The sequence below is a fragment of the Adiantum capillus-veneris genome, chromosome 27 (genome assembly GCF_014529385.1).
Source record: "Adiantum capillus-veneris isolate H3 chromosome 27, ASM1452938v2, whole genome shotgun sequence".
NCBI classification, from domain to species: Eukaryota; Viridiplantae; Streptophyta; class Polypodiopsida; order Polypodiales; family Pteridaceae; genus Adiantum; species Adiantum capillus-veneris.
The window spans coordinates 111,193,656-111,217,464 of record NC_140957.1 but is presented as its reverse complement, the minus strand read 5'-3'; the positions used below and the strand labels follow the sequence as shown (position 1 = coordinate 111,217,464).

Sequence of the window (23,809 nt, the reverse complement as noted above, 5' to 3'; positions counted from 1 at the left end):
GACTCTGCAAAGTCTCGCGAACCTTGGCAAAAGCCGTATCCAAATCTCGCGAATATTCATCCGCTTCAAATATCTAATCTTTCGTGCTCAGGAAGGATGGAACCTTCGCAGCACTTTCAACAATCTCACATGGCGTCTTCCCCGTCGAAGAGTGTATCGTGTTATTGTAGGCAAATTCCACCAAAGGTAAGTTCTTTTTCCATTGAGTCTTCTGATCCGAGATACAAGACTTCAATAAATCTAAAATCACTGAATTGGCAATCTCAAATTGCCCACCAGTCTGCAAGTGGAACGATGACGAGAACTGCAACCCCGTGCCAATGTTCTCCCAAATTGCCTTCCAAAACAAACTCATAAATCTAGGGTCTCTGTCGGAGACAATCGTCTCAGACGTGCCATGTAATCGGAAAATCATCATGATCTTTCTGTGTTCTCGAGAGATCAAAAAAGAAATCCATTGCAATACTTTCCCAGGGGTGGGTGGGTATGGGTAAAGGCTGTACCAATCCCTATGCCTTATGCCTGTCAAACTTGACCTTCTGGCATACCAAGCAACTGCGCACAAACTCTTCCACATCCTTTTTGAGTCTCGGCCCAAAGAAGTATCTCTCTACCCCCTTCATGATGGTAGCAATGCCGCGGTGACCCGTAAAAGGTGGACAGTGGCATTCAGTCATAACCTTATCCCTCAACGGCTGTGTAACGCACAACATAGTCTTTTTCATCAAGTAGCCTTCCCGAAGGGAGTATCCAGCTACTGTCTCCCCATCCCGTATCCGTGTGAAAATATCTGCAAAATATGTATCTGTGGCATACTGATCGACCATATCCTCGAAGCTCCTATGATGTATCTCGGAAATAGATAGAACCAACGGTTTCCGAGACAAAGCATCTGCCACCACATTCTTCTGTCCCTGCACATGGACAATCTGGAAGTGGAACTGTGACAAGATGTTCGCCCACCGCATCTGCTTTTCCGAAAGCTGCTTCTGTGACAAGAAGTAGCACAAACTCTGATGGTCTGTAAAGACAGTAAAATCCGCTCCGAGTAGGTAATGCCGCCATTGAGTAAGAGCATGGATAACCACCAAAAGCTCTTTCTCATAAATCTGTGATGTCATCTCCGGCCTAGAGAACAAGCGGCTCTCGTAGGCTATGACATGGCCTTCTTGCATCAAGACTGCACCCAGACTATGACCACAAGCATCACAATACACTTCAAATGACTTCTGCAAGTCCGGCAAAGTCAAAATAGGTCCCGTAGTCAATTTCTCTTTCAATGTCCGAAAGGCAGTCACCTCTGTGGATCCCCACGAGAAAGGTACTCCTTTCTGTGTCAAGGTATGCAAAGAGGAAGCAACCTCTGCAAACTTTCGTATGAACCGCCTGTAGTACGAACACAGTCCCAAGAAGCTTCTAACTTCATGGTCATTCCTCAAATCGGGCCAATCACGGATAGTCTCTATCTTGGCCGGGTCCATTTGCACTCCTGCTGCTACTGACACAATGTGTCCCAAAAAGTGTATCTCTAGTAGGAAAAATTCACTTTTCTTTGCATTAATCACTAACGTGTGATCTCGTAATGCCTGAAAGACTTGAAGCAGATGATCTCTGTGTTCTGCCTCATTCTTGGAGAAAACAATGATGTCGTCAAAGAAAGTGTCAACAAATAGCCTGTACTCTCGAAAAATCATGTCCATCATCCGGTTAAATGTCGCAGGAGCATTGGTTAAGCCAAAAGGCATCACCAAAAACTCAAATAACCCAAAAGTCGTCCGAAAAGCAGTCTTGTAGACATCTCCTGGCGCTATCCTGATCTGATGATATCCACTCTTCAAGTCAATCCTGCTAAAGCACGAGGATCGCTGTAACCTGTCAAGTATATCATCGATCCTAGGAATCGGAAATCTGTTCTTGATGGTGATTTTGTTGAGAGCACTATAATCGATGCACATTCTCCAAGATCCGTCTTTCTTGAAAACCAACAACACTGGAGAACAATTCGGTGAAGTACTAGGCTGGACAAGACCCTTTTCCAAGAGGTCTCTCACTGGGTTCATAATCTTTTCATTCTGTACTCGGCTCACACGGTAAGGTGGCCGATTCGGTGGCGTGCTTCCAGGTATCAGATCAATGGTTTGATTTTCACGCCCTCTGAAAAGCAATCGGCATGAGTGTGGAGAAAAATCTTGGCGTTCTTTTGATCAGGTCAAAACATATTCAAACTTTATCCAGCGTTCAGTTCTCTCCCAAAAGAATGAGTAAGAAACTGAAGTTCATCAAGTACAATCTCTAAGCCCTTCATTTATCAAAGTCACTTTCTCGGCCCGGTAGTCAACCACAGCGTAGTTCTTGTGGTACCAAGGGATCCTGAGTAGAACGTCACTCGCATGCCCTGTACACCCCTGTCATTGCAAAAAAATTTTGCCAATGCTCGGTGTAATGGCAACATCCCATCCGGGTGCCAGTCGAACTACCTCTGCCTGTGGCGTCAGTCTGTCGGGCGTACTTCCAAATCGAGCAGCCAATTCAAGTGAAAAGAAGTTGGCCTTGGCTCCTTCAAAAGAATTTCCTGATCCTTCACTTTGCCCCAAAAGCGGTAAAGTTTGTACTTTCATTCATTAGATTCGGTGCAGGTTCCACGCCATGTGGTACCAGTTCTGCTTTTCTATCTGCCTTTTCTACCACATTCCTCAGCTGCTCTCGAACTCTCAGACCTGTCGTCGTCTTTATCATTTTGTTCTTTCTGTGCCTGTCCCTGTTCCCCGTATCCAAAGCACTTCCCCTCTCTGATGAAGCGAGCTCTCTCCTCAGGAGTAAGCTTGTGTCGTGCATCCTTTTTCTCTGGGTTGCTCTTTTTCTTTCTACTTTCATTCCCAGAAGTCTGTTCGGCTCGTTGTGTCATGGCCTCATCTGTGGGGTAGGTCAGACTGCCAGAGTGAATGGCAAAGCCCCGCTTCGCATGACTCATCAACTCCTGAATAGAAGCTGACTTCTGTTCCAAGCAGTGATCTCGGATCTCTGTAGGTAGACCCAAGGTAAACCGCTCAATCTGTTCTCTGAACGAGATCTTGAATGAAGAGGCGGGTAGAAAAGAGCTCCAGAATCTTTCACAATAAGCATTGATTGTGTCTTTCTTGGTCATCTGAAGATGGTTCCAAGCAGCTCGTATATCTCGTTCATATTCTTGCATCAACCAAGAAGGAATAAAAAGCTTCTTAAATTTCAACCATTTAACTGGCGCAGTCTTGTTTAAAAGAAGCGTGGACCACCAAGTACGAGCATTCCTCTTAAAGTAAGAGGCAGCTCTCCGAATCTTGGAGTGCTCTGAATAGCGTCCTCCCGCGAAAGCAATGTCAAACTGCTGTATAAAAGACAAAGCCTTCGAAGCATCTGAGTATCCTGAAAAAGTCTCAAACTTGATCGAGTGGCCACCTTCCTTAAACTCTCGGACTTTCTTGCTTTCATCTTCGAGAAATTCATACTGGTTAGCTTTGTAAAAATTCTTCTTGTTTGCATAAAACTTTCCGTCATCGGAATCTGAGCTGTCTGTAGACGAGTCCTCTGTAGAACTGTCAGTCTCTGGGCGAGATGTAGCCTTCTCTTTGCCTTTTTCTTGCCCTTTCCGAAGCTTTGTTTCTTGCTTCGCTTTTTTGCTTTTCCTGTCTTCTTCGCTCGAGTCTGAAGAGCTAGAAGAACTGTCAGAGGAAGAAGAAGAACTGGGTAGGTCTTCAAACTTGACGCGCTTCTTCAATTTCTTTGCCTTGTCAAATGTCGACCGACGACCCAAATATCCCGGGAAGGCAGTGCTTTTCTTCTGCTTCTTGCCGTGCCTTTTGGCTTTCTTCTATGCGTCAAAAAGCTGAGCAATCCGTGCATCAACCACCTCTTCTAGTTCCTTCTCTAAATATTGTTTGGGATCATAAGGTTTCTTGAAAGCAGATTTCGGGAGTGGTGTTGTGGTTCTCTGCCACTCCATCTGTCCCTCTTCCAAAGAGGTCTGGTTCATATATTTTGCCATCGTCGGGTCCTTGGCAAAATTGAGCATCATCTTTGTTGCATCGTCGATCAATTGGCGACGCTCTATCTCTCGCCGCTCCGCCTAAGTAGGCCAAGGCGGGCCATACTCTCTGCCGGAATCTTCGTTGTGATCCCTGCCCGCATCTCCAGATGCAGAGAGAGTCGACTGATCATTGCCTGAAGCCATAGGTGCCGCGGAAAAAAAAATTCGGGGATCGGATTTCCTGTAGAAGAGAAATCGGCCGTGCTCTGATACCACAGACTTGGACACTCCAAGTCAAGAATCAACCGCAACAGCACCAAATAACCACTTCAAAACAATTCACAGATCACAATAGATTTGCACTGGCCCGGCGGAGTTCCGTGCCTAGAGATATTGGCCCCAAAGACTGGCGCCCCTTTCGGTATTTCTTTTTGTATTAATCAATTCAAAGTACAAGAGAGTGGGTCGGGATTCACTCTCAGACTCTGCGTCCAGATGCTCTGAGAAGTGAGGCCCTCACCACTAATTTAAAGATTACAAGGGATGCCCAAAAGCAGAGCCCCAAAAGCTTCAAATCAAAAGCAATTGCTCTCTCTCCCCCACAGAGAGTCAAAAACTTGAAAGCAAAAGCATTCTCTCTCTCTTTCTCATATTGTAGAGAAAAAGCAAAATTTGCGTCGCTCATCATTTTCAAATTCTTAAAAAAAAAAAGAAGCCTCTGCGATTTCCGGAAATTAGGGTTTTTGGCAAAAATTAGGGTTTGCAAGAATTTTAGGGTTTCTGGCAGAAATTAGGGTTTCTGCTGTCCGTAGCCACGTCATCACTTTGTGACACTATCACCCTCTGTCTGTACATAATCTAAAAACTCATCTACATATATCCCAAAGAGAGTCGGAGATAGGGGACAACCCTGCTTCACCCCAATTGTGGAGTGAACCATGTCGGACATGCCCTGAGTAGTGCGTACCTATCCTATCACTGTCTTGAATAAAGCTAAAATCCCCCAAATCAGCTCTGTGGGCACCCCCATGTCTTGCAATCTACGTATGAGTCTAGCTCGTGGCACTGTATCAAAGGCTTTGCGGAAATCCACATAGCTACAATATATCCTCCTGCCATGGTGTCTACCCTCAATAATGGCTCTGAGTGTCAAAATCTGGTCAAGAGTGGAGAAACCTCTCCTAAACCCTGCCTGTCCTGCTCCCCGTATGCCCTCTCTCTCTGCCCATCCACTCAATTCATGCTCAAGAATTGATGCATATAGCCCAGCCAGAGTGTGACCAACCATGATGGTGCGGTAATTCTCGGGAAGCATAGGATCTCCCGACTTGAAGGTAGTCACAATCGTGGACATACTCCAAGTCTCGGTAAAACCCTCATACATGGCTCTATTAAACATCATAGCTAGAGGCTCTGCAAGCATATCTTTGGCATGGATAAAGTGCTCTACTACCAGACCATCATGATCCTGTGCTCTTCCTGTCTTCATCTTGTCAATGGCTTTCCTTACCCTTTCAGCAGTAAAGAAAGTACATGTTTCAGGGCATGCTTTTGGAAGGTCAGGCAAAGGTGGCTGCCCTGATGTTGTATAGAGAGATGTAACATATTTCCCCCATGTCTCTGTGGAAGTGATGGCTGGCAGTGGAGAGTGCTCATTGAAAGCCTCCATGCCTCACTAGAGTCCTGACTCATAAACAGCCGATACAGATCATGCCCTAATTGAGATAGGTAAGCCCTCTTCTTTCGTCACACTAGGCGGTGAAAGATAATCCGTGACTGTCTATGTGTAGTAGTACCCATGAGCACCTCTCTCTGTAATCTGATTCTCATCTCTCTACACTCCTCATCATACCAACTGTTCTGAGGCATGCTCCCAGATCGTCTGCGTGTAGGCTGGCTGTGGGGATATAACTCTGATGCTACATCATGGAGCGTCTCTATCAGAATCTGGGTGAGCTCATCTAGTGGTCGTCTTGGCTCCTGAGTGCATAGATGCCTGTTGTAGCAGGGCTACAGTGTCACTTCACAGAACAGACAGACAGTTGGACAGTTAGTTACAGTTGTTCTGGTTCACACTAGACGGACCCTTTGGGCTGGGGAGTGACATGTGGCAAGGTACCGACGATGGTCTAGTGGACATCGTGGCCAGGTCACCACCACCACTCAGTTTGGAGATAGACTAAGCTGACTGGACATTTATGAGCCGTTGGTGGCTCTGTATGGTTGTACATATGAGTAGTCGTTTTGGGCCAGTTGCATTATCTTGTACGTAGTTGTCTAGAGTGAGTCTATGCACAGAGCACACCTTCACCATCCCTGCACATCTGAGCCTCGACACCCCCATTGTACCTGTGAGTCTTGGGCTGGAGCTGAGTGTGCTGCCACGCCAAAGTCTGTATCAGTCTTTGAGATAGTCGAATCATATGTTCTGGTTTGCTGTTGTGTCTTTGTGAGCTCTGTTGAATTCTATTGTTTCCTTTCTGTTCAGTTTGTTTGAGTGAGATTGTCACGCACATTGCACTGAGGACCACCCACTGTAGAGAGCACGACACATTATCCGTGCTACAGGTGCTCTCATTTTGGTGATCACAGTGGAACCTCAACAGAAATCTCACTCTACGAGGTGCAAATCTTGAAGCTAATTAGTTTTATCTAGCTTTGCCGCCCTTGCCTTGCACTATTCTCCTATAGCCTGGTCCAACTGTTCCCCTCTCGCCTGGTCCAACTGGTCTAGTCCTCTCTCACCCTGGTCCAACCTGTCCTCGTCCCTGTCTAGACCTCCTCGACCCTGGTCTAGTCCTCCTCGTCCCTAGTCCAGCTTGGTCTAGTCACTTGACTGGTCTAGTAGAGTCTAGACCAGTCTTCAGCCAGTTCAAGGTTTTCTTGCCCGAAGGTTGGTTGGATTGGTTGTCACTGCATGACACATACAAGGCGGTCAGTCGAGCGTCAAAGCGCACTACTGAGCCCTCTGAAGTACTATAACAGAAGACGACCTTTGGTACCGAGTAGAAGTCCATCAACCTCATCACCTATCCCTCCACATACATCAACCATTCCTTCTTCCGCTTCCACATCTTCCAGATCTCCTTCTCCAGTAAAGCTCTCTCCTATTCTGCTACAGGCTACTGAGCTACAGGCTCAGCAAGGGGCCATGGATCCGTTGGCTAGCGTTTTGGCTAAGGTAAACACCAAGTTCCTTACATTCAAAGAACTCTCTTCAGAAGATGCTGACGACCATGCAAGGAGGTTGGTATCTCTCTGTAGGGGTCGTGGTCTTAACAGGAAAGATGCTTACTTGGTACTCTTTGCATCCACCTTGGATGGCTTAGTAGACAAATGGTACAGCCAGTTTGCAAAGAACCATTTTGCAACTTGGGCAGCCTTAAGGCAACAGTTCTGTGCAGCTTTCAGGCCCGGTGACTACCAGGAGAAGGTGTTGGATGAGTTAGCCAACATGGTGCTCCAGCAAGAGGAGACTTTTGCAGAGCCTATGACTAAGACCAAATCTCTGGTTTCCAAGCTTCCTCAGCAACCCGGTGAATTCATGGTGAAGAAGTGGGTGGAGAAGGCGCTTCCCAAAACTTCTCAACAAAAACTCCAAGAGAGTCTCCGGCCCGACGCCACTTTGGAGGAGTTCATCGCAACTACTACTAGGATAGAGGGGGCTAGGAAGCTGTTCAACAACTCCTCTCACATAGAGACCTCCTCTGTGTTTCCGGAAAGTCCTGTTGATCCATTGACTTCTTTACGTGGAGAACTTGAAGCCCTAAAACTACAATGCGCTCTTCAAGAGGAGAAAAATATCTCTCTTCGCCACGAGAAACCCCCACATCTTGAGGCTTTGGATCAAATCAAGAGAGAGCTAGAAGAGCTTCAGTCTCAACAAGAGACTAAGGCTATGGTATGGTGCAGCTCGTGTCGCTCTCCAGGGCATCCTCCACAGGATTGTCCCCTTCGGGCTTATTGCCACTTCTGCGAAAAATTTGGGCACGAAGACAAGGATAGCTAATATATCAAGGGGTTGCGGCAAATACAACAAAGTCTAGGTCCTTCTCTCCAACAAGGGCTAGCACCTGCATCGAACATGGACTCAACCTATGGCCATCAAAACCCGTTGCCACCTCTGCTGACCAACTTTTATCATGCTACTACTCCTTCAGTTCCCCAAATCTTCTACACATCAGCCTCCGGTCCCATGCAGCAAGGGCAGAGACCACCTCGTCCCTCAAATAGACCAATTTTGTGCTACAGGTGCGGGGAGTATGGACACTATCAGAGCAAATGTCCCTTACTAGAAGGGTCCCCTCCTTGCCGACATTGCCCTGAAGCTAAGGATCACTATAGTAAGGATTGCCCAAAACAACGAGCGTCCACATCTGCAGGCACGAGCCAACAAGAGTTTACATTTCCAAAGCTTAACCTCATCACAATAAGCTCCATTCCACAGGCACCGCCTTCCACTCTTGTAGTTGCCTCTCAAGAAGGGTTGAAGCAAGTGGAAGAGCAGGCTTCATACAGGCACAGAGAGTTGCTCTTGGCCTCAGCCTCCCTGGTGGTCCAATCTTTCCATCTCCTATCACACAAATGAGTCAACCTCCAGTAGTAGCTGACAAACCAGCAGGTAGTGTCAAGAGCCAGCCTACCTCACTTCTATCAAATATTGATGGTGCTTTCATCGAAGCAGTAGAGGACTTGCAGAAGCTTAACATACCAGAGCAAGCTCTAATCAAAGGAAACAAGCCCACAGCAGAGTCTATCTTGAAAAACACTTTTCAACAAGTGTCACTGTACGACATGCTTCGACTCGATGCAAAATTTAGAAGTGACACCCTTTCCATCATCCAGTCTCTGTACCCTGGTGCAGGGCCTAGTGGCGGGCACCTACCTGTGCAGCCCTTGGAGTCCTACATGATTTCATATCCAGCTGCTCCCCTCACCGACAATAAAAGTCCTCGTCGCATTGTGTCTATTCTTGGGCATCAATTCTCAGGCGTCATAGTGGATGGTGGATCTGGGATCAATCTGATGCCAGAATTTACTATGTTGGCCTTAGGCCTGCAGCCTACCCACCCTGCTCCATTCACTGTTACATTGGCAGACCAGAGGACAGTCTACCCTGTGGGCATAGTAGAGAAGGTGCCTTTGATGATACAAGACTTCACATTTAACTTGGATTTTGTGGTGGTCAGTCTTCCTCAAGTGGAGGGAGGATTTCCTTTGCTGATTGGTCGACCATGGTTGAGGCATACTAAGGCACTTCATGATTGGGGCAACGACGCCATGTGGATACATACTCCTGGCTCCCCCATGCAACCAATTCGGCTCGAAGGAGGTATGGATCCAGTGGTTCATCACAGCTCATTGTCTGTACAGTCCAACCCCGACCCTGAGTAGCCCATCCCCCCGGACGGGTATGACGACGACCTACTGCAGTGGTTGGAAGCTACCGCCTCGATGCCATGCTATATGGTATCTATTCAAAACTCACATGTGCCGGTAACACTCTCTCTTCCAACTCCTCAGGCGGACACAGATGTCACAAATCCTACACTAGACAGTAGTCCTACAGCAGACAGTGGACCAGTCCAAGCAGTAAGTGGGTCAACCCCAAATTCTCAAGATTCAGATGATTCTCCTCTGGAAGCCCTCGGCCTCGAGGAACCTATCACACATCACCGAAGGGGGAAAAAATCTCCTCTGCATGAACTCGCCAATGATTCCCCCCTTCCTCTAACATCTCCCAGGTCGGATGCCCCGCCCACTCTAAAGCACCAGGTTATGTCTGTGTCTGAAGATTTACCTTTCGATGAGCTTCCGCCTGGATGGTTACAAGAAGAGTATGCGGAGTTTCCAATCGATCAAACGCCAGCACATGATGTCTCGAAGCTCCAAGAGGCACCTCATGTTTCAACTTCTGAAGTACCCTCCACAGTTACACCTCCTGACCCTGTCAAAAAAATCAACCTGGGCGACCCTGACAACCCTAAGCACGTCCTCTTAGCAGCTTGGTTATGGGAGCATCCCGCATTACTCAATCAGGTAGTCTCTTTCATACACTCTTTTAAAGATGTTTTTGCTTGGTCCTACAAGGATTTGGGAGGGGATCCCACCAGAATTGGGTGTCCACACTATACCTCTGGTTGAAGGGGCTAAACCTGTAAGAGGCCGAGCTTACAAGCTCAACCCGAAGTATGTTGAGGCGGTCAAGTCAGAGTTGGAAAAAATGCAAGAGACAGGGATCATTGTACCTGTGGAGCACTCTGAGTGGTTATCACCTATGGTGATAGCACCTAAGAAGTAGTCCAACAAAATCCGTGTGTGCGTAGATTACCGTGCTCTGAATAAGGCAACTATCCCAGATGGTTTCCCAACAACTTTCACTGAGCGTGTGCTTGAAGATGTACCAGGGCATGTATTGTATAGTTTCATGGATGGGTTTAGTGGATACAATCAGTTGGGCATCCATCCAAGTGATCAGCTGAAAACGGCCCTTGTGACTCCCTGGGATATTTTTATCTACACTAGAATGTCTTTTGGGTTGAAAAATGCTCCACCTTCTTTCAATCGAGCGGTGTATCTCATCTTTTGTCCTTTGCTTACGGATCATCTTCGCATCTTCATGGACGATTTTTCGACCTTCTCAGGTGCTCAATGTTCAACCCTAGTGGAAAATTTAGAGGAACACCTCGCTCAGCTCTCTGCTGTCTTTCTCAGGTGCAGAGAGGCACGGCTAAAACTCAATCCTAACAAATGTCACTTTTTGGTCACTAAAGGCACACTTCTAGGCCATGTGGTGTCTGCCAAAGGTTCAGCACCAGACCCAGAGAAGATCGTGGCAATCTTGAAGTTACCACCTCCTATCAATCCGAAAGGTGTTCAGAGCTTTGTAGGCCACACAGGATATCATCGTAGGTTCATACGGATGTATGCACAGGTGGCTCAACCAATGACCCGACTGACTAGTGCTATAGTACCCTTTAAATGGTCAAAACCTGAGGCTGAAGCATTTGAATACCTCAAAAAGCGCCTCACTGAAGCACCTATTTTAGTGGCTCCAGATTGGTCTCTTCCTTTTCATGTGCATACGGATGCCAGTCAGCTGGCTGTGGGGGCTGTGCTGACTCAGCCTAGTAAAGAGTACAACCGGGATCGCCCTGTTCACTATGCAAGTCGCCTGCTCACCAAAGCAGAGCACAACTACAGCACCACAGAAAGGGAAGGTTTGGCTATGGTGTATTCTTTACAAAAGTTTCGCCATTACTTGTTAGGGATTCACTTCACTATCATCACGGATCATCATGCGCTACCCTATCTTCTAAATAAACCCCAAGTTGCAAGAAGAGTGTGGAGATGGCTACTCATATTCCAGGAGTTCGACTTCGAAGTAGTTCTTAGTCCAGGCAAGCGGCACGTCATGGCCGACCATCTCTCTCGCATACACACAGGTGAGCCCAATACTGGGGTTGATGATGATTTTCCTGACAGTCATCTTTTTAAGGTGGACACAACCCTAGAATGGTATGGAGATGTGTTACATCTGCTCTCTACTGGCCTATATCCTGAGAATGCTTCTCCCTTGCAAAAAAGAAGACTCTTGCTGAAATCTAGACCGTTCTCTTTGATTGGTGGACAGCTCTATAAATCAGGGCCAGATGGTGTGCTGCAAAGGTGCGTCTCCCCTCATGAGGTAGACCACATTCTAAAGGATGCACACAATGGTCCTACAGGTGGCCACTATCCAGGTCACATCACGGCACAAAAAATCTTATAGACGGGCTTGTGGTGGCCCTATATATTTTGAGATGCTATTGCTCATGTCAAGATTTGTGATGTCTGCCAGCGATGTGCACCTAAGCCTAGCAAGCAATCAAATCGCCCTCTCCAGGTAACTATGGCGTGGTTTCCCTTTGAGAGATGGGGTTTGGACTTTGTTGGTCCAGTTACTCCGTCTGCTCAACCAGGCAATCGTAAGTATCTCTTGGTAGCAACAGATTATGCAACGAAATGGGCCGAAGTGGTGGCTACCATCGACTGCATAGCCGCCACTGTCGCAAAATTTTTGTATGAAAATATTTTTTGCAGGTTTGGGTGTCCTCTGGAAGTCACCAGTGATCGAGGTAGTCATTTTGTCAACGACTTGATCTCCACTCTCCTCACGAATTACAAGATTTTTCATCGCAAATCTTGCTCTTACTATCCTAGAGCAAATGGGCAGGCTGAAAGCACTAACAAAGTGCTAATCGCGCTTCTTAAAGCTTGTCATCTGCATCCAACCTCTTGGGCTCAGGCTATCCTCGGCACAGTTTGGGCTTATCACACCTCCTTCAAGGAAACCACTAACTACACCCCATTCCAGCTAGCTTTTGGCTTAGAGGCAATTGCACCATATGAGTTCAACTCAGGTTCAACAAGAGTGGGAAGCGTTCGTGTCACAGCTGGGAGTGCTTCAGCAAACCTCTCGCGACTCTCAATGTTAGAAGAAAGCAGGAGAGTAGCTTCACATGCTCTCCAAGCCGAGCAGATTCGTCGCAAAGCGTGGCATGATCGCCATCTCCGAAGGCCGAAATAATGCAGGGCTCGCTGGTGCTACTCTATCAAGCTAAGTATCTAAAGAAAGCTAAGAAGTTGATCCCAGCCTGGCAAGGGCCCTTCAGAGTACAGGAGATTTTGCCACAGGGGGCTGTCCAGTTAGTCACTTTGGAAGGCATTCCTTTGCCACTGGTAAATGGCTCCAGAATCAAGTGCTATTACTCCTCTGAGTAAAGGGTCTGCAACTATTCCGCCATCTGTAGGTTCTATGTCCCATCTCTCTCCTCCCCACTATCTTTCCATCAGAACGGGTGTTCTGTTACTGTCTCAGTTTCTGATATGTCTGTAAGTTTCCGCCTTTCCTCTAAGATATCTTTTCTCCACTAAGTTTTGGTAATTGGGTATTGTCGTGAACTTCTACAGTCCAATCACTCCTCCTCTAATTGTTTCTATCCTCAGTGTTATTTGCCGTTAAGTACTAAGGTCTTTCCAGTTCGGGAGTCTCCAAAAGTCGTCGTTTTGTTCAGTTTGAACAAGTGGAATCTGCTTAGATGGCGATTGAGACAGGGAACAATATGTAATCAAGGACTTGATGAGGCTCACAATGCAATAATGTCTATGTGAAGAATATGGCAGAGTTTATGTCAAAAAACTTTTGGTCCCATTAGCAGCAGAAAACCTTTGGTCCCAGTAGCAGTGCAGCTAGTATTCTAGCTACAAGAAGGGGCCATTAGAGTTCTGTACTTTAGTGCTCCAAAACTTGCTTGCGAACCTAAACTTGTCTTCTCTTTGTATCTGCCCACTACGTGCTTCTCTTCCCGGTTATCTGCACCCTTACTCTCTCCCTGGCCCTATCCCTCTACCCAACCTCTCGCCCCTACGATCTACTCAACCCCAGCGCCCTACTCTCTCTCACCCCCTCGACCCTACCCTACTCTAACCCCCTCGCCTTACTTCCTTCGCCCATACCCTCCTATTCTCGAACTACCCTCGCCCCTACCCTCCTATTCTCGCCCCTACCCTCCCCTTACTCCACTCGCCCCTACCCTAAACACCCCCTCGCCCCTACCCTCTTCCTCGCACCTACCCTACCCACCCTCGCCCATACTCTCTACCCTCCTCGCCCCTACACTCTACACACCCCCTCCACCATACCCTCTCCCTCGCCCCTACCCTCTACCCACCCCTCGCCCCTACCCTACACCCCTCGCCCTTACCCTCTAACCACCCCCTCGCCCATACTCTCTACCCTCTCCCTCGCCCCTACCCTACCCACCCTCGCCCCTACCCTCTACCCACCCCCTCGCCCCTACCCCCTACCCTCCCTCGCCCCTACCCTCTACCCTCGCTCATACTCTCTCCCTCGCCCCTACCCTCTACCCACCCCTCGCCCATAACCACCCCCTAGCCTCTACCTTTCTGTACCTGGCCCCTACCCTCTCTGCCCTTCGCACCTATCGACCCTCTCCCTTCCTTCGCACCTATCCACCCTCCCCCTTATTTCCGTTGGCTTTCTACCCACCCCTCGCCTTATTCCCTTTAGCTTTCTACCCCACCCCTCACCTTATTCCCTTTGGCTCAAAAACGTACCACAAATCTCAGAAACGTACCAGAAACCAGAATACTCAAAAACGTGTCTATAGAATCTACTGCTCCCTACATCAACCTCTTTCTAATGTGGGGATCTCGTACCTGACAAACTCTTTCAATTGTACTCACTATGGCAGGAGATAGCAAGAAACAGACAACTGAAGGTGGTAGCAACAAAAAAGAATTGTTGCGAAAGAAGAAAGCTGAGGAATCAGAGGAATCAGAGAGTGAAGAGATGTACGCAAGCAGTAGCCACGGCTTGGATGACATAACTTCCAGCGATCCAAGTGATGAAAGCTACAAAGCAAACTCGCCCTCTGAGTCAGAAGCACACTCCGAGTCAGATGCTTCCAATGATCAAAAGGACCATACAAGAACAGCTCAAAAGAAAGGGAAACAGCCAATCATGAGTCATATAATCAAGAGGCCTGCAACATCCAAAAATCGCACCGCGTTCTCTTTGGATTTTTATTTACAACAGCCTCGACCATCTCTGAGCGAGGTATTTTCCAATGCTCAGCTGCACACTCTAGGTCTCACAGCATTGGCTGATGCCAATCTACCTAACACTGTTCCTGTGGAGATGTTACATCAAATGTTAAAGGAATTTCCCAAAGTAAGGGGCCACAAGTTGACAACTGAGAGGCTTGGCCATGCCATGGGAATGACTAGCTTTCCATCTGTGAAGCCGGCTACACACTTTTTCTAAGCTGTCCAAGGATGCCACAATTCAAGCATGTCAAGAACTGCTCAATTCGGATCACCCAAACTATGAAAGGAACAAACAGATTCTGGCAATCTTCAGGTATTACTTTCTTGCTAGAGAAGCCAAAGAAGATAAAGAAAAAAGTGATCTTCCCACTATCTTCTCCCACTGCGACGGCCTCTATTGTTTAATCCACACCATACCCTGTGGATTCCACCAGATTCTCTTCACTTCATTGCAGTCTAGGGCTAAAAGATTTCGGGCCCAAGTGCAATCTGTGCAGTTAAGCTTCAAATGTTTTGCAGCACCTCTTTTGGCATGGGTCATAAATATTGAAGATCCACAGGAACCCTCGAAAGGGAAAAGAAAATCTGTAAGCATTCAGGCTGACCCTACAGTTACCAAGAGAAAGAAGATAAAGGCAAAAGTGGCGAAGGATACAGTGCAGTCTTTACTCTCCTTGCCAGTTTCAGAGAGCCAGCAGACTAGGGTGACGCGTTATCCTAATCACACTCCACCTACTTCTACCCCTAGTTCTATTGTGCCAGCAGCACCAGTGTCTACAGCACCAACACCAGTCTCTACTTCCGCCCGTCCTCAGAGCAAGGTGGCCGCTACGACCTTACAGGATCCTCTCCCTTCTTCTCCCATCTTCACTCGTACTCCAGTCAACATATCTCACTCTCCATCTACAATAACCATCTCAGAGGTACCTACCACACCAGTTATACCACCTCCTAGCTCACCGGCTATGCCACTTACACGTCCTCCAGCATCCCATGCATCTGAGGGATCTTCGGGATGCTCGACTCTACTTCTCTGTTTCAGCTTTCTGAGAAGTTACTTCAGGACTCACGGGCTGCTATTGCCACCATAGAACTAGGTACAGAGCAGCTAGCCGCCACGCACCAGCATCACTCTGCCACATATGCAGCTATGGAAGGATCTTTGAGAGTTGCCGAGAGTGCCATCGCAAATAGAGATGCTACAATTTTCGCATTACAACAAGCATTGAAGATTAAGTCAAAGATTATTGACGATCTAAGAGCACAGCTATCAGGCTTTCAAGAGACGCTTTTGTATGGTAATAGGTCCACACAGGTTCCTATGGGATACAGATGGACTGGGCCAGGGACAGAGGTCCAGACTCAGATACAGACTCCTACATGGTATGGGTATGCAAGAGCAGCAGGTCTCACTCAACAGTTCTTGGGACCGTACACACAGCCAGGGACACAAGTCCAGACACCTGCAGGGTATGCAGGAGCATCAGCAGGTCCCTCTCAGCAATTCTTGGGATCGTATACGCAGCCCCCAGTCCAATACTATACTTCACCGGGGCCTCAAGGTCAAATACCACAGAGCGTTCCTTGCTGTGACGGTGCTGCTGGTGCACACCGCCATGGTTGTGTCACTAGGCGTCCTGAGTACACTTCAGGGCAGGTGCTTCCATCTGCTGTGGAGCAGGTGGCTGCTCCAACCACAAGGAGCCAGTTTGTTCAGAACATAGTCCAGCAGCCGTAGAGTTACACGAACGATTTGATGGCTCCCCCGAACGTCGAGACTTCCGGTGCGGCAGTGGCGACGACACTTTATCTTGGATGATAGGACCGCACTACTTGCTACTCCTTTCATTGTACATATGGTTACTTTTTGCAGTTTTTCAGGGTTTGGTTCACCGAGACGGTGACCAGTCTTGTGGCGGGCAACCTGTATAGCAGGGCTACAGTGTCACTTCACAGGACAGACACACAGTTGGACAATTAGTTACAGTTGGTCTGGTTCACACTAGACGGACCCTTTGGGCTGGGGAGTGACGTAGCAGGGTACCGACGGTGGTCTAGTGGACATCGTGGCCAAGTCACCACCACCACTCAGTTTGGAGATAGACTTAGCTGACTGGACATTTATGAGCCGTTGGTGGCTCTTTATGGTTGTACATATGAGTAGTCGTTTTGGGCCAGTTGCATTATCTTGTACGTAGTCGTCTAGAGTGAGTCTATGCACAGAGCACACCTTCACCATCCCTGCACATCTGAGCGTCGACACCCCCATTGTACCTGTGAGTCCTGGGCTGGAGCTGAGTGTGCTGCCACGCCAGAGTCTGTATCAGTCTTTGAGATAGTCGAGTCATATGTTCTGGTTTGCTGTTGTGTCTTTGTGAGCTCTGTTGATGTCTATTGTTTCCTTTCTGTTCAGTTTGTTTGAGTGAGATTATCACGCACATTGCACTGAGGACCACCCACTGTAGAGAGCACGACACATTATCCGCGCTACACCTGTATATCTCATCAGTGTACACGGGATCCGTCTCCCTCGTGAAGGTATACCGAGTACGTGTGGAGGCCTCTCCCAATGGAGCTGTGTTGAACTTGAACGATAGAGTGAAAGACAAGATAGCATGATCGACTGCTACCCCAACTGGCCTAGTTCCCACCATGAAATCCTGAAAGGAAGGAATGAGTCCTGGCAGAGCCATAACATAATCTATTGTACTAGCGCCATGCCGATGTGGAAAGCATGTAAAACCATCTACTGCAGGGAATATCTATAGGCCATTCAAAATGGCCAATCCATGTGCAGTCCCCATATCAATCAAGTATCTGCTATACTCAGTGTGCTCCTCATCCTGTGATAATCTAGACAGGCCCATTTTTGTAATATCAAGCTCCCGCATCAACTCCTCTGAGGTAACATAGAATATTGTCTGGTGATGGGTAGTCCTAGCATTGAAATACCCCAAGATAATAATGTCGCCATCTCCGGAAAACTCCCATATATCATCATCCAAGATAGAGAAGGGGGATTGTCCTCTAGGTGATGCATATACTGACGTACTAGGAGGGAAATAGCAAATAGCAATGTAGAGGTATTTGCCTGTCTCTGCCTTCAGTCTCACCCACATGTACCTAGCATGCTCATCCCTCTGATCTATATGTATTAGAGACTGTAGCTCCTCCCTGAATAAGAATAAGACTGCCACTCCTCCTAAACCTCGTCTTCTGTACTCTGATCGAGTCTCTTGTCTACAAACTGTCTCCCATCTGTATCCGCTTACATGGGGCATGGACTGCCCCCGGGCCTGATGCGTCTCATAGTAGAAAATGATGTCTCTCCCTGTGAAACTATCCTCAAAGGCCCCTACATCAAGGCGTAAAGATCCATTACAATTCCATGCAGCCACTCTGAGTGTGGTCCCACAGGTCTCACGCCGTCATGCGGGGCGCTTCTCCAGAATAACCACTCGTCCATCCCTGTAGAAGGCCACTTTCCCCTTCTCTTGAGCTGTCATTATCTCAGGCATAACTTCTTTCATATGAGCAAGTTGTGAGAGTGTGAGGTCATCTCCAAGGAATATGCCTGTTTTCTTTAGTGTAGGACGCTTCTTCAAGAAGTCCTTCTTTGCCTCCATGGATGGGAAGCGCATGATTAGAGCTCTTTCCTTTGGAGTCTCCCCATTTCCTTGTGTCTTGTTCCCTACCCTCCATGCCTTTTTATGAGTAGCCTCACTACCCATCATGCGGAGAAGTTCTTTGACTTCCCCTTCCACATTATCTTGGTCTTTTAGACCGGTTGTCCGTGTGTGCAGAGCTCTAGTCTTCCTTCGTTGCTCTTCTTCTAAAGTCATGTCGATGATTGTAGGAGTGGGGATAGATGTGGTTTCTTTCCCTTTCCCTTTCTTAGCGACTTCTATCCATTTCTCGGCCTCGTCCGCCTTCTTCTGTGTCTTCGTGATTACATCCACCCACAAAGACGTCTCTGCCACATTCTGTTTCTCTTCCTCTTTCAGCAGCCACGTGCCATGACATCACTTGCGAGCGCTTAAAAATAGGTCCCCTTCAATGGAATGCCACATCACCACTTATGTGGCAATCACTCTCATCTCAAGGCCAAGGACCAACAGGTTACAATAGGGCGGTAGAGGCTCAACAATGCATGAAGTGTGCTCTGAGACTATGTGACGGACTCAAGACCCTAGACCTAGGTAGATTAACAATCCTGACCGATAACATCCATAATTTATTCAAGAACCAAATACCTACAAGAAGGGATAAGTTCAGTGGACTAGGATGAAGAATAGTCTAGATAGGTGACTACCTACCTAGGCTACATGGCTACCACCCATCCACCTACCGCTCTGCCCTCCAGAGGGACTTGCTCTATCGTCGACTTGCCCGACCATGCAGAGTCCACCATTCGACTTGCTCTATCATCGACGGAGCAAGCACGCCTTGCACCAAAGGTGGAACGCCTTCAGGCCACCTATGTCATCTGCAAGATTATCCGTAGCCGCCCCACCAAAGGCGAGGTGGGCGACCTCCTCCCCGCCCGCCTTCTTGTAGAGGTGGAAAAGATCATCGCATACAGCTCCTCGAGCGTGGTTATTACAAGATCAAGCTTGAGACTCCTGAGATGGCTTCCAAGGTCTTTTTGATGAGCCCATTGGCCATCCTAGAAATCAGGGCTCATTTTTTACAATCGTGCCATGGTTTCGACCCTACTGCTGATGTTCTTGTTGGGGAAGCAGATTTGCCCATTTCAGATTGCTTCCTCAGCCTGAGGAAAGAGTACCTCCCACTTCTATCCAGGATTGGTTGCAAGATTGGGACAATCTTGGAGACTTTGCGACAGCAGATTCAGCCTTGCCAAGGCCACAAGCATACCTACAGTATACGTTCTGATCCGAGACACCCACACTCTCCCGAAGGTAGTTCTTCTACCTAGGTAAGTGGCTGCTCGCTCCGCCAAAGCGTGGAGTATTCAAAACTCTCTAACCAATGCTTCATATGCAGACAGCTAGGCCATCTTACAAAGGTTTGTTCTCGCAAGAGATTTCGACCCGCATCACACGCTCAGCCTCTAAGGGCTGGTCAGGCACAGCAGACAAAGACCCAAGGTGCACGGGCTGGCACTTCTTTAGAGACGGGTGGCCAATCAAATGATGGCTGGTAGCAAGTACATGCCCGTTGTTGTCAAGGATAGGCTCACCATACCACCCCCTAGTGGCCGACCTACGACAGGCCTGCAGCGTTGGGTTCCTACAAGAACCGTTTCGACCCTTTACAGCAGGATATTCTTGAGGAGTCCCCTTCCACCTAAGCCTCACTGCCACTAGCCTTCCCATCCCCCCCCCCGCCTGCGGCTTGCAAACTCCTCTGCTCCGCCCCCACCCCCTCCTCCTGGCCCTCCCATCTCTCCCACTTGCCCTCAACCTCATCTCCTAGCCCTTCTCATACCCACCATCATCTCAAGGAACAAGACACTCATCAGCAGCAGCTCGGCAGCCATCAGCGCTTTCTCACCTATGATCGCCATTAGATTTCACCCTCAGCGTTTTTAACATAGCCTCGTCGTGGCTGTAGTCCTTGCCGCATTACCACCAGCATTTTCAATTTTCAGCCCATCGTCATCCCCGGTGATAGCAGATCAGCCCACAGCCTTGTCGTCACCATCATCGTCTTCGTCGTCGTCGTCGTTGTAGTACCAAGTACCTCCAGCAGTACCCATTAGTACCTCAGCATCATCGTAGAACAAGTACCTCTCGTCGTCGTCCTCGACGTAGTACCCCAGCATCTAGCACCCCTTGCGTTTTGGCTTGGCTCCTGTCTAGCTCAACATAGGGATCATCAGGACCTCAGTGTCCTTAGCACCCAAGTAGCTTCAGTACCCAAAGTACTAACAGTACCAAGCACCAAGTAACCGCAATACCGAGTCCTTAGTCTCGCGCATCAAGCATCACCATCAAGTACCCATTAGCATCTCAGCATCTCAACATTTAGCATCATTGTATCAGCATTTGTGCAAGTAATAAAGCAAGTACTTATTCTGGCAGCAGAGCAAGGGGGCCCTTGAGGGTGGTTGGGACCCGACATCCCGTGTCGTCTCTCTTTTCTCTCTCTTTCATTCAGTGTCATCTCTCTCTTTCATTCAGCTCAGTTCAGTTCTTTCAAGTGAAGTAAAGTGTCCCTTGTGTTCGTGTGGAGTACTAGATGCGAGCTAAACCCTTAAACACTTCCGTTGCAACTAACACAAAGCTTCTTGAATAATCCCCAAGGTGATCAAAAATGCTCAAAGATGCAAGATTAGAGAGTGACAAGGATTAATCAATCTCTCAGAAAATAATTACAGCTAATTAGGAGGCAATCTAGAGAAGCTAATTAGTAGGCTCTAATACCACAAGGAGCTATGGGGGGTAGCTTAGTGTGGCATTCATGGTGTGTATAGGCACAAAAGGCGGGAAGGAAAGGGAGGGGGAGGGGGGGGGATGACATATGAGACCAATCTGTTACAAACTTCTGAATTTGATACCATGTTTGGGTAACAAAAAAGATACCTAAAATGAATCTAGAAGTGTTACTAGCTGAAACTGTGAGGGGTATGTGTGACCACTCATACAATGGGTGCCCAATACAAGAGGGTAATTTAATAGGTGATAAATCCATCCTCATCTATCAAGATAGTATGGCTAGAATCCTCTGTTGTAGTCTCCGTCAATGTTGTGAAGCTCCCTCCTCAATCACGGCGTCTCAATCTCTCTGACTCCAATTCTCGGTCAATGAGAGTATTGTGGGTGTGAGCATGAGTTGAGCTTTGCAATGGTGGCTGCTCCTTCATTTGTCCAATGTCTGGTGTGAAGAAATCTGTAATCTGTCTCTGGAATTGTTTCTCTCAAGTTCTCCTCAGTAAACTATCTCCATGTATGTGTAACTCAAGTAGATACAGTCCAAGACATCTCTAAGCCTCATAGTTGATGACTTTGGAGAAGGGTCCGAATCCCTCTCTGAATAAACAGTGGAAGCGACCCCGTATCTCGTAATACACTATGCACTGACATATATAATGCATCTCCGTCTCTGGCTCTACATGGCATAGGCGGCATATCTTGCTAGCTGTTGGAATCCCTCTGAATCTACCAGTTTCAATCCCAAGCTAGTGTAAAGATGTTCGTATCTGACCAATGGCACACCATAACCCATGAGATAGATGTGTATCCATATAGTTGGGTCGAAGTACAAACCCATCCCTTGTGAGTTGGAGAAGACGCTCTCTATAGAAAGCAATCTCCGTGCCCAACTCTTGTGTTGACTCTATCCATGTCCTCTTGGTGTCCAACTGGGTCAGTCCTGACGAATGCGTCTAGTAATCTCCACCCGTGTAAGAGATGCCAATGGTGCATCAAGGGGGTATTGGAAGGGAGGCAAGCTGTCCACGCTGAAGTCATGTATCTTGAACCATGATGACATTTGTGCATACCAGCATGATGTGTCCCTCTGTAAAGCTAACTATCTAGAGGACTCAAGGGCCAATATGGCATATCTATCTCTGAGAGAGAGAGAGAGAGAGAGAGAGAGAGAGAGAGAGAGAGAGAAGGGAAGAGGGGGGGGGGAAATGTAGACTCAAAATCAATGCATAACTTCTATGAGAAAATAGGTCTTTATATATACGTCAATTATGGTTTTCCACATCATTGCTTACTCAAGCATTCGCTAACATCATCCCTTAAGTCATCCAACCTTATGTCTCCACTAGCACAAGTTCCCGTGCTCTAACTCATCCAACTCTAGCTCTTCTCTAGATCTCTTTCCCATTCTTACAATTGGGCTCCTTAACAAATCACACCCCAAAAATCCACAGAACATGCTTTGATATGCACTTTGCTAACCAATAAATTGCCCTCGTATGGCCGTGCTCATTTCTCGATAAAATCAGACTCCTCCCTAATCTTTGTATACTGAAAAAGGGAGTACAATCAGACTAACTGTCCAAGATGACAAAAGCACTTAATTAACTTAGTCCAATGCATGGCTCTTGTATGCACAAACTAAGTTCCTAGATTCCACCTGGCTAATGGCTCTTCTTTTTACTTCTCATCCATCAAACCATTATACTATACGCTGCAGCTTTGAGGCGCAAAAAAGAAGACCTTGGCAATTTCATCTACCAGCTATCCAAACTTTATTTCTATCATATCAATGTGCTAAGTTCTAAGTAGGTCTTATGTGTTCTCCACCATGCTATATGTGGAGGATTTCAAACACACAAAAGAAAAGACCTTGAAATTCTCTCTACCAGCAAATCCATAAAAATGCACTGATTTAGAGCAAGTTCCTATGCTACCTAACAAATATACTCCGTCATATATAAACCAAAGGATTTAAGTGCTCACCCAGGCAAGGCCTTGAAGGCAGAGATAAAGAAAAGTGTGCCCATGATGCCCGATTGTCTCATGATTCTCACTGAAAACCAACTGGAGACCCTGCCAGATTGTCATTAAGATACACACAACTGGTATAATCTCCAGCCAGAAAGCTCTGCCGAAACCAAACAACTGAACTGATTTCTTTATTTTCTGCATATATTGACATTAAAAAAAACAATGTTAAGACTATTCAAGAAACCAAAAGCATTCATGCAGTAACTCCTTGAAGAGCTTGACAGCCTGTATCATTTGATGATCAATTAATGAAATTTATGAGTATTTATACAACAAATCATTTGCACCATGTGTAGCAGTGTCCCCAAAAAAAGCATGACAACAATGGCATTTTTTGAAAATTCAAACACAATAATAGCATCGTATCTGGATTAGTAGCCTCCTCCCTTGGGGGGGGGGGGGGGGGGGGTGTGTGTGTGTGTGTGTGTGTGTGTGTGTGTGATTTACAAGATATTGGCTAAGATGCTGGTGCACCGCATTAAGGAACATCTTTTTGCAGGACTATCAGGCTCAATCTGGTTTCATTCCACGTCGCCAAATTATAGACAATTTGGCTTAATGTTATGATTGGGATGGAGTATGCTAAGTACACTCATCAAGATGTGCTGGTTATGCAAGTTGACATTGAGAAGGCCTTTTGACACTGTACAATGGGATTTCATTGCTGCCACGATGAGGTGCCTAGGGTTTGGTCCTAAATTCGCAAATGTGGTTTATTTCTTGTATGTATGTAGCACGTCTTCAGGGATCTTGGAAGGCAAATTGA

General features: G+C 47.3%; 1 protein-coding gene across 13 annotated transcripts in view; it reads right to left on the bottom strand.

Moving 5' to 3' along the window:
* The window catches only part of ABCC13 (multidrug resistance-associated protein 11), a 187,719-nt gene that overhangs the window by 148,543 nt on the left and 15,367 nt on the right, over nucleotides 1–23,809 (bottom strand). For all 13 annotated transcript variants that reach the window (XR_015186743.1, XM_086502646.1, XM_086502652.1 and 10 more), the window contains one exon: nucleotides 22,996–23,178. Coding sequence is in view for 12 of the 13 variants with exons in the window: in XM_086502646.1 (XP_086358772.1) it covers nucleotides 22,996–23,178 (183 nt within the window). In the remaining variant the exon portion in view is untranslated. The remainder of the gene's footprint in view (nucleotides 1–22,995; nucleotides 23,179–23,809) is intronic.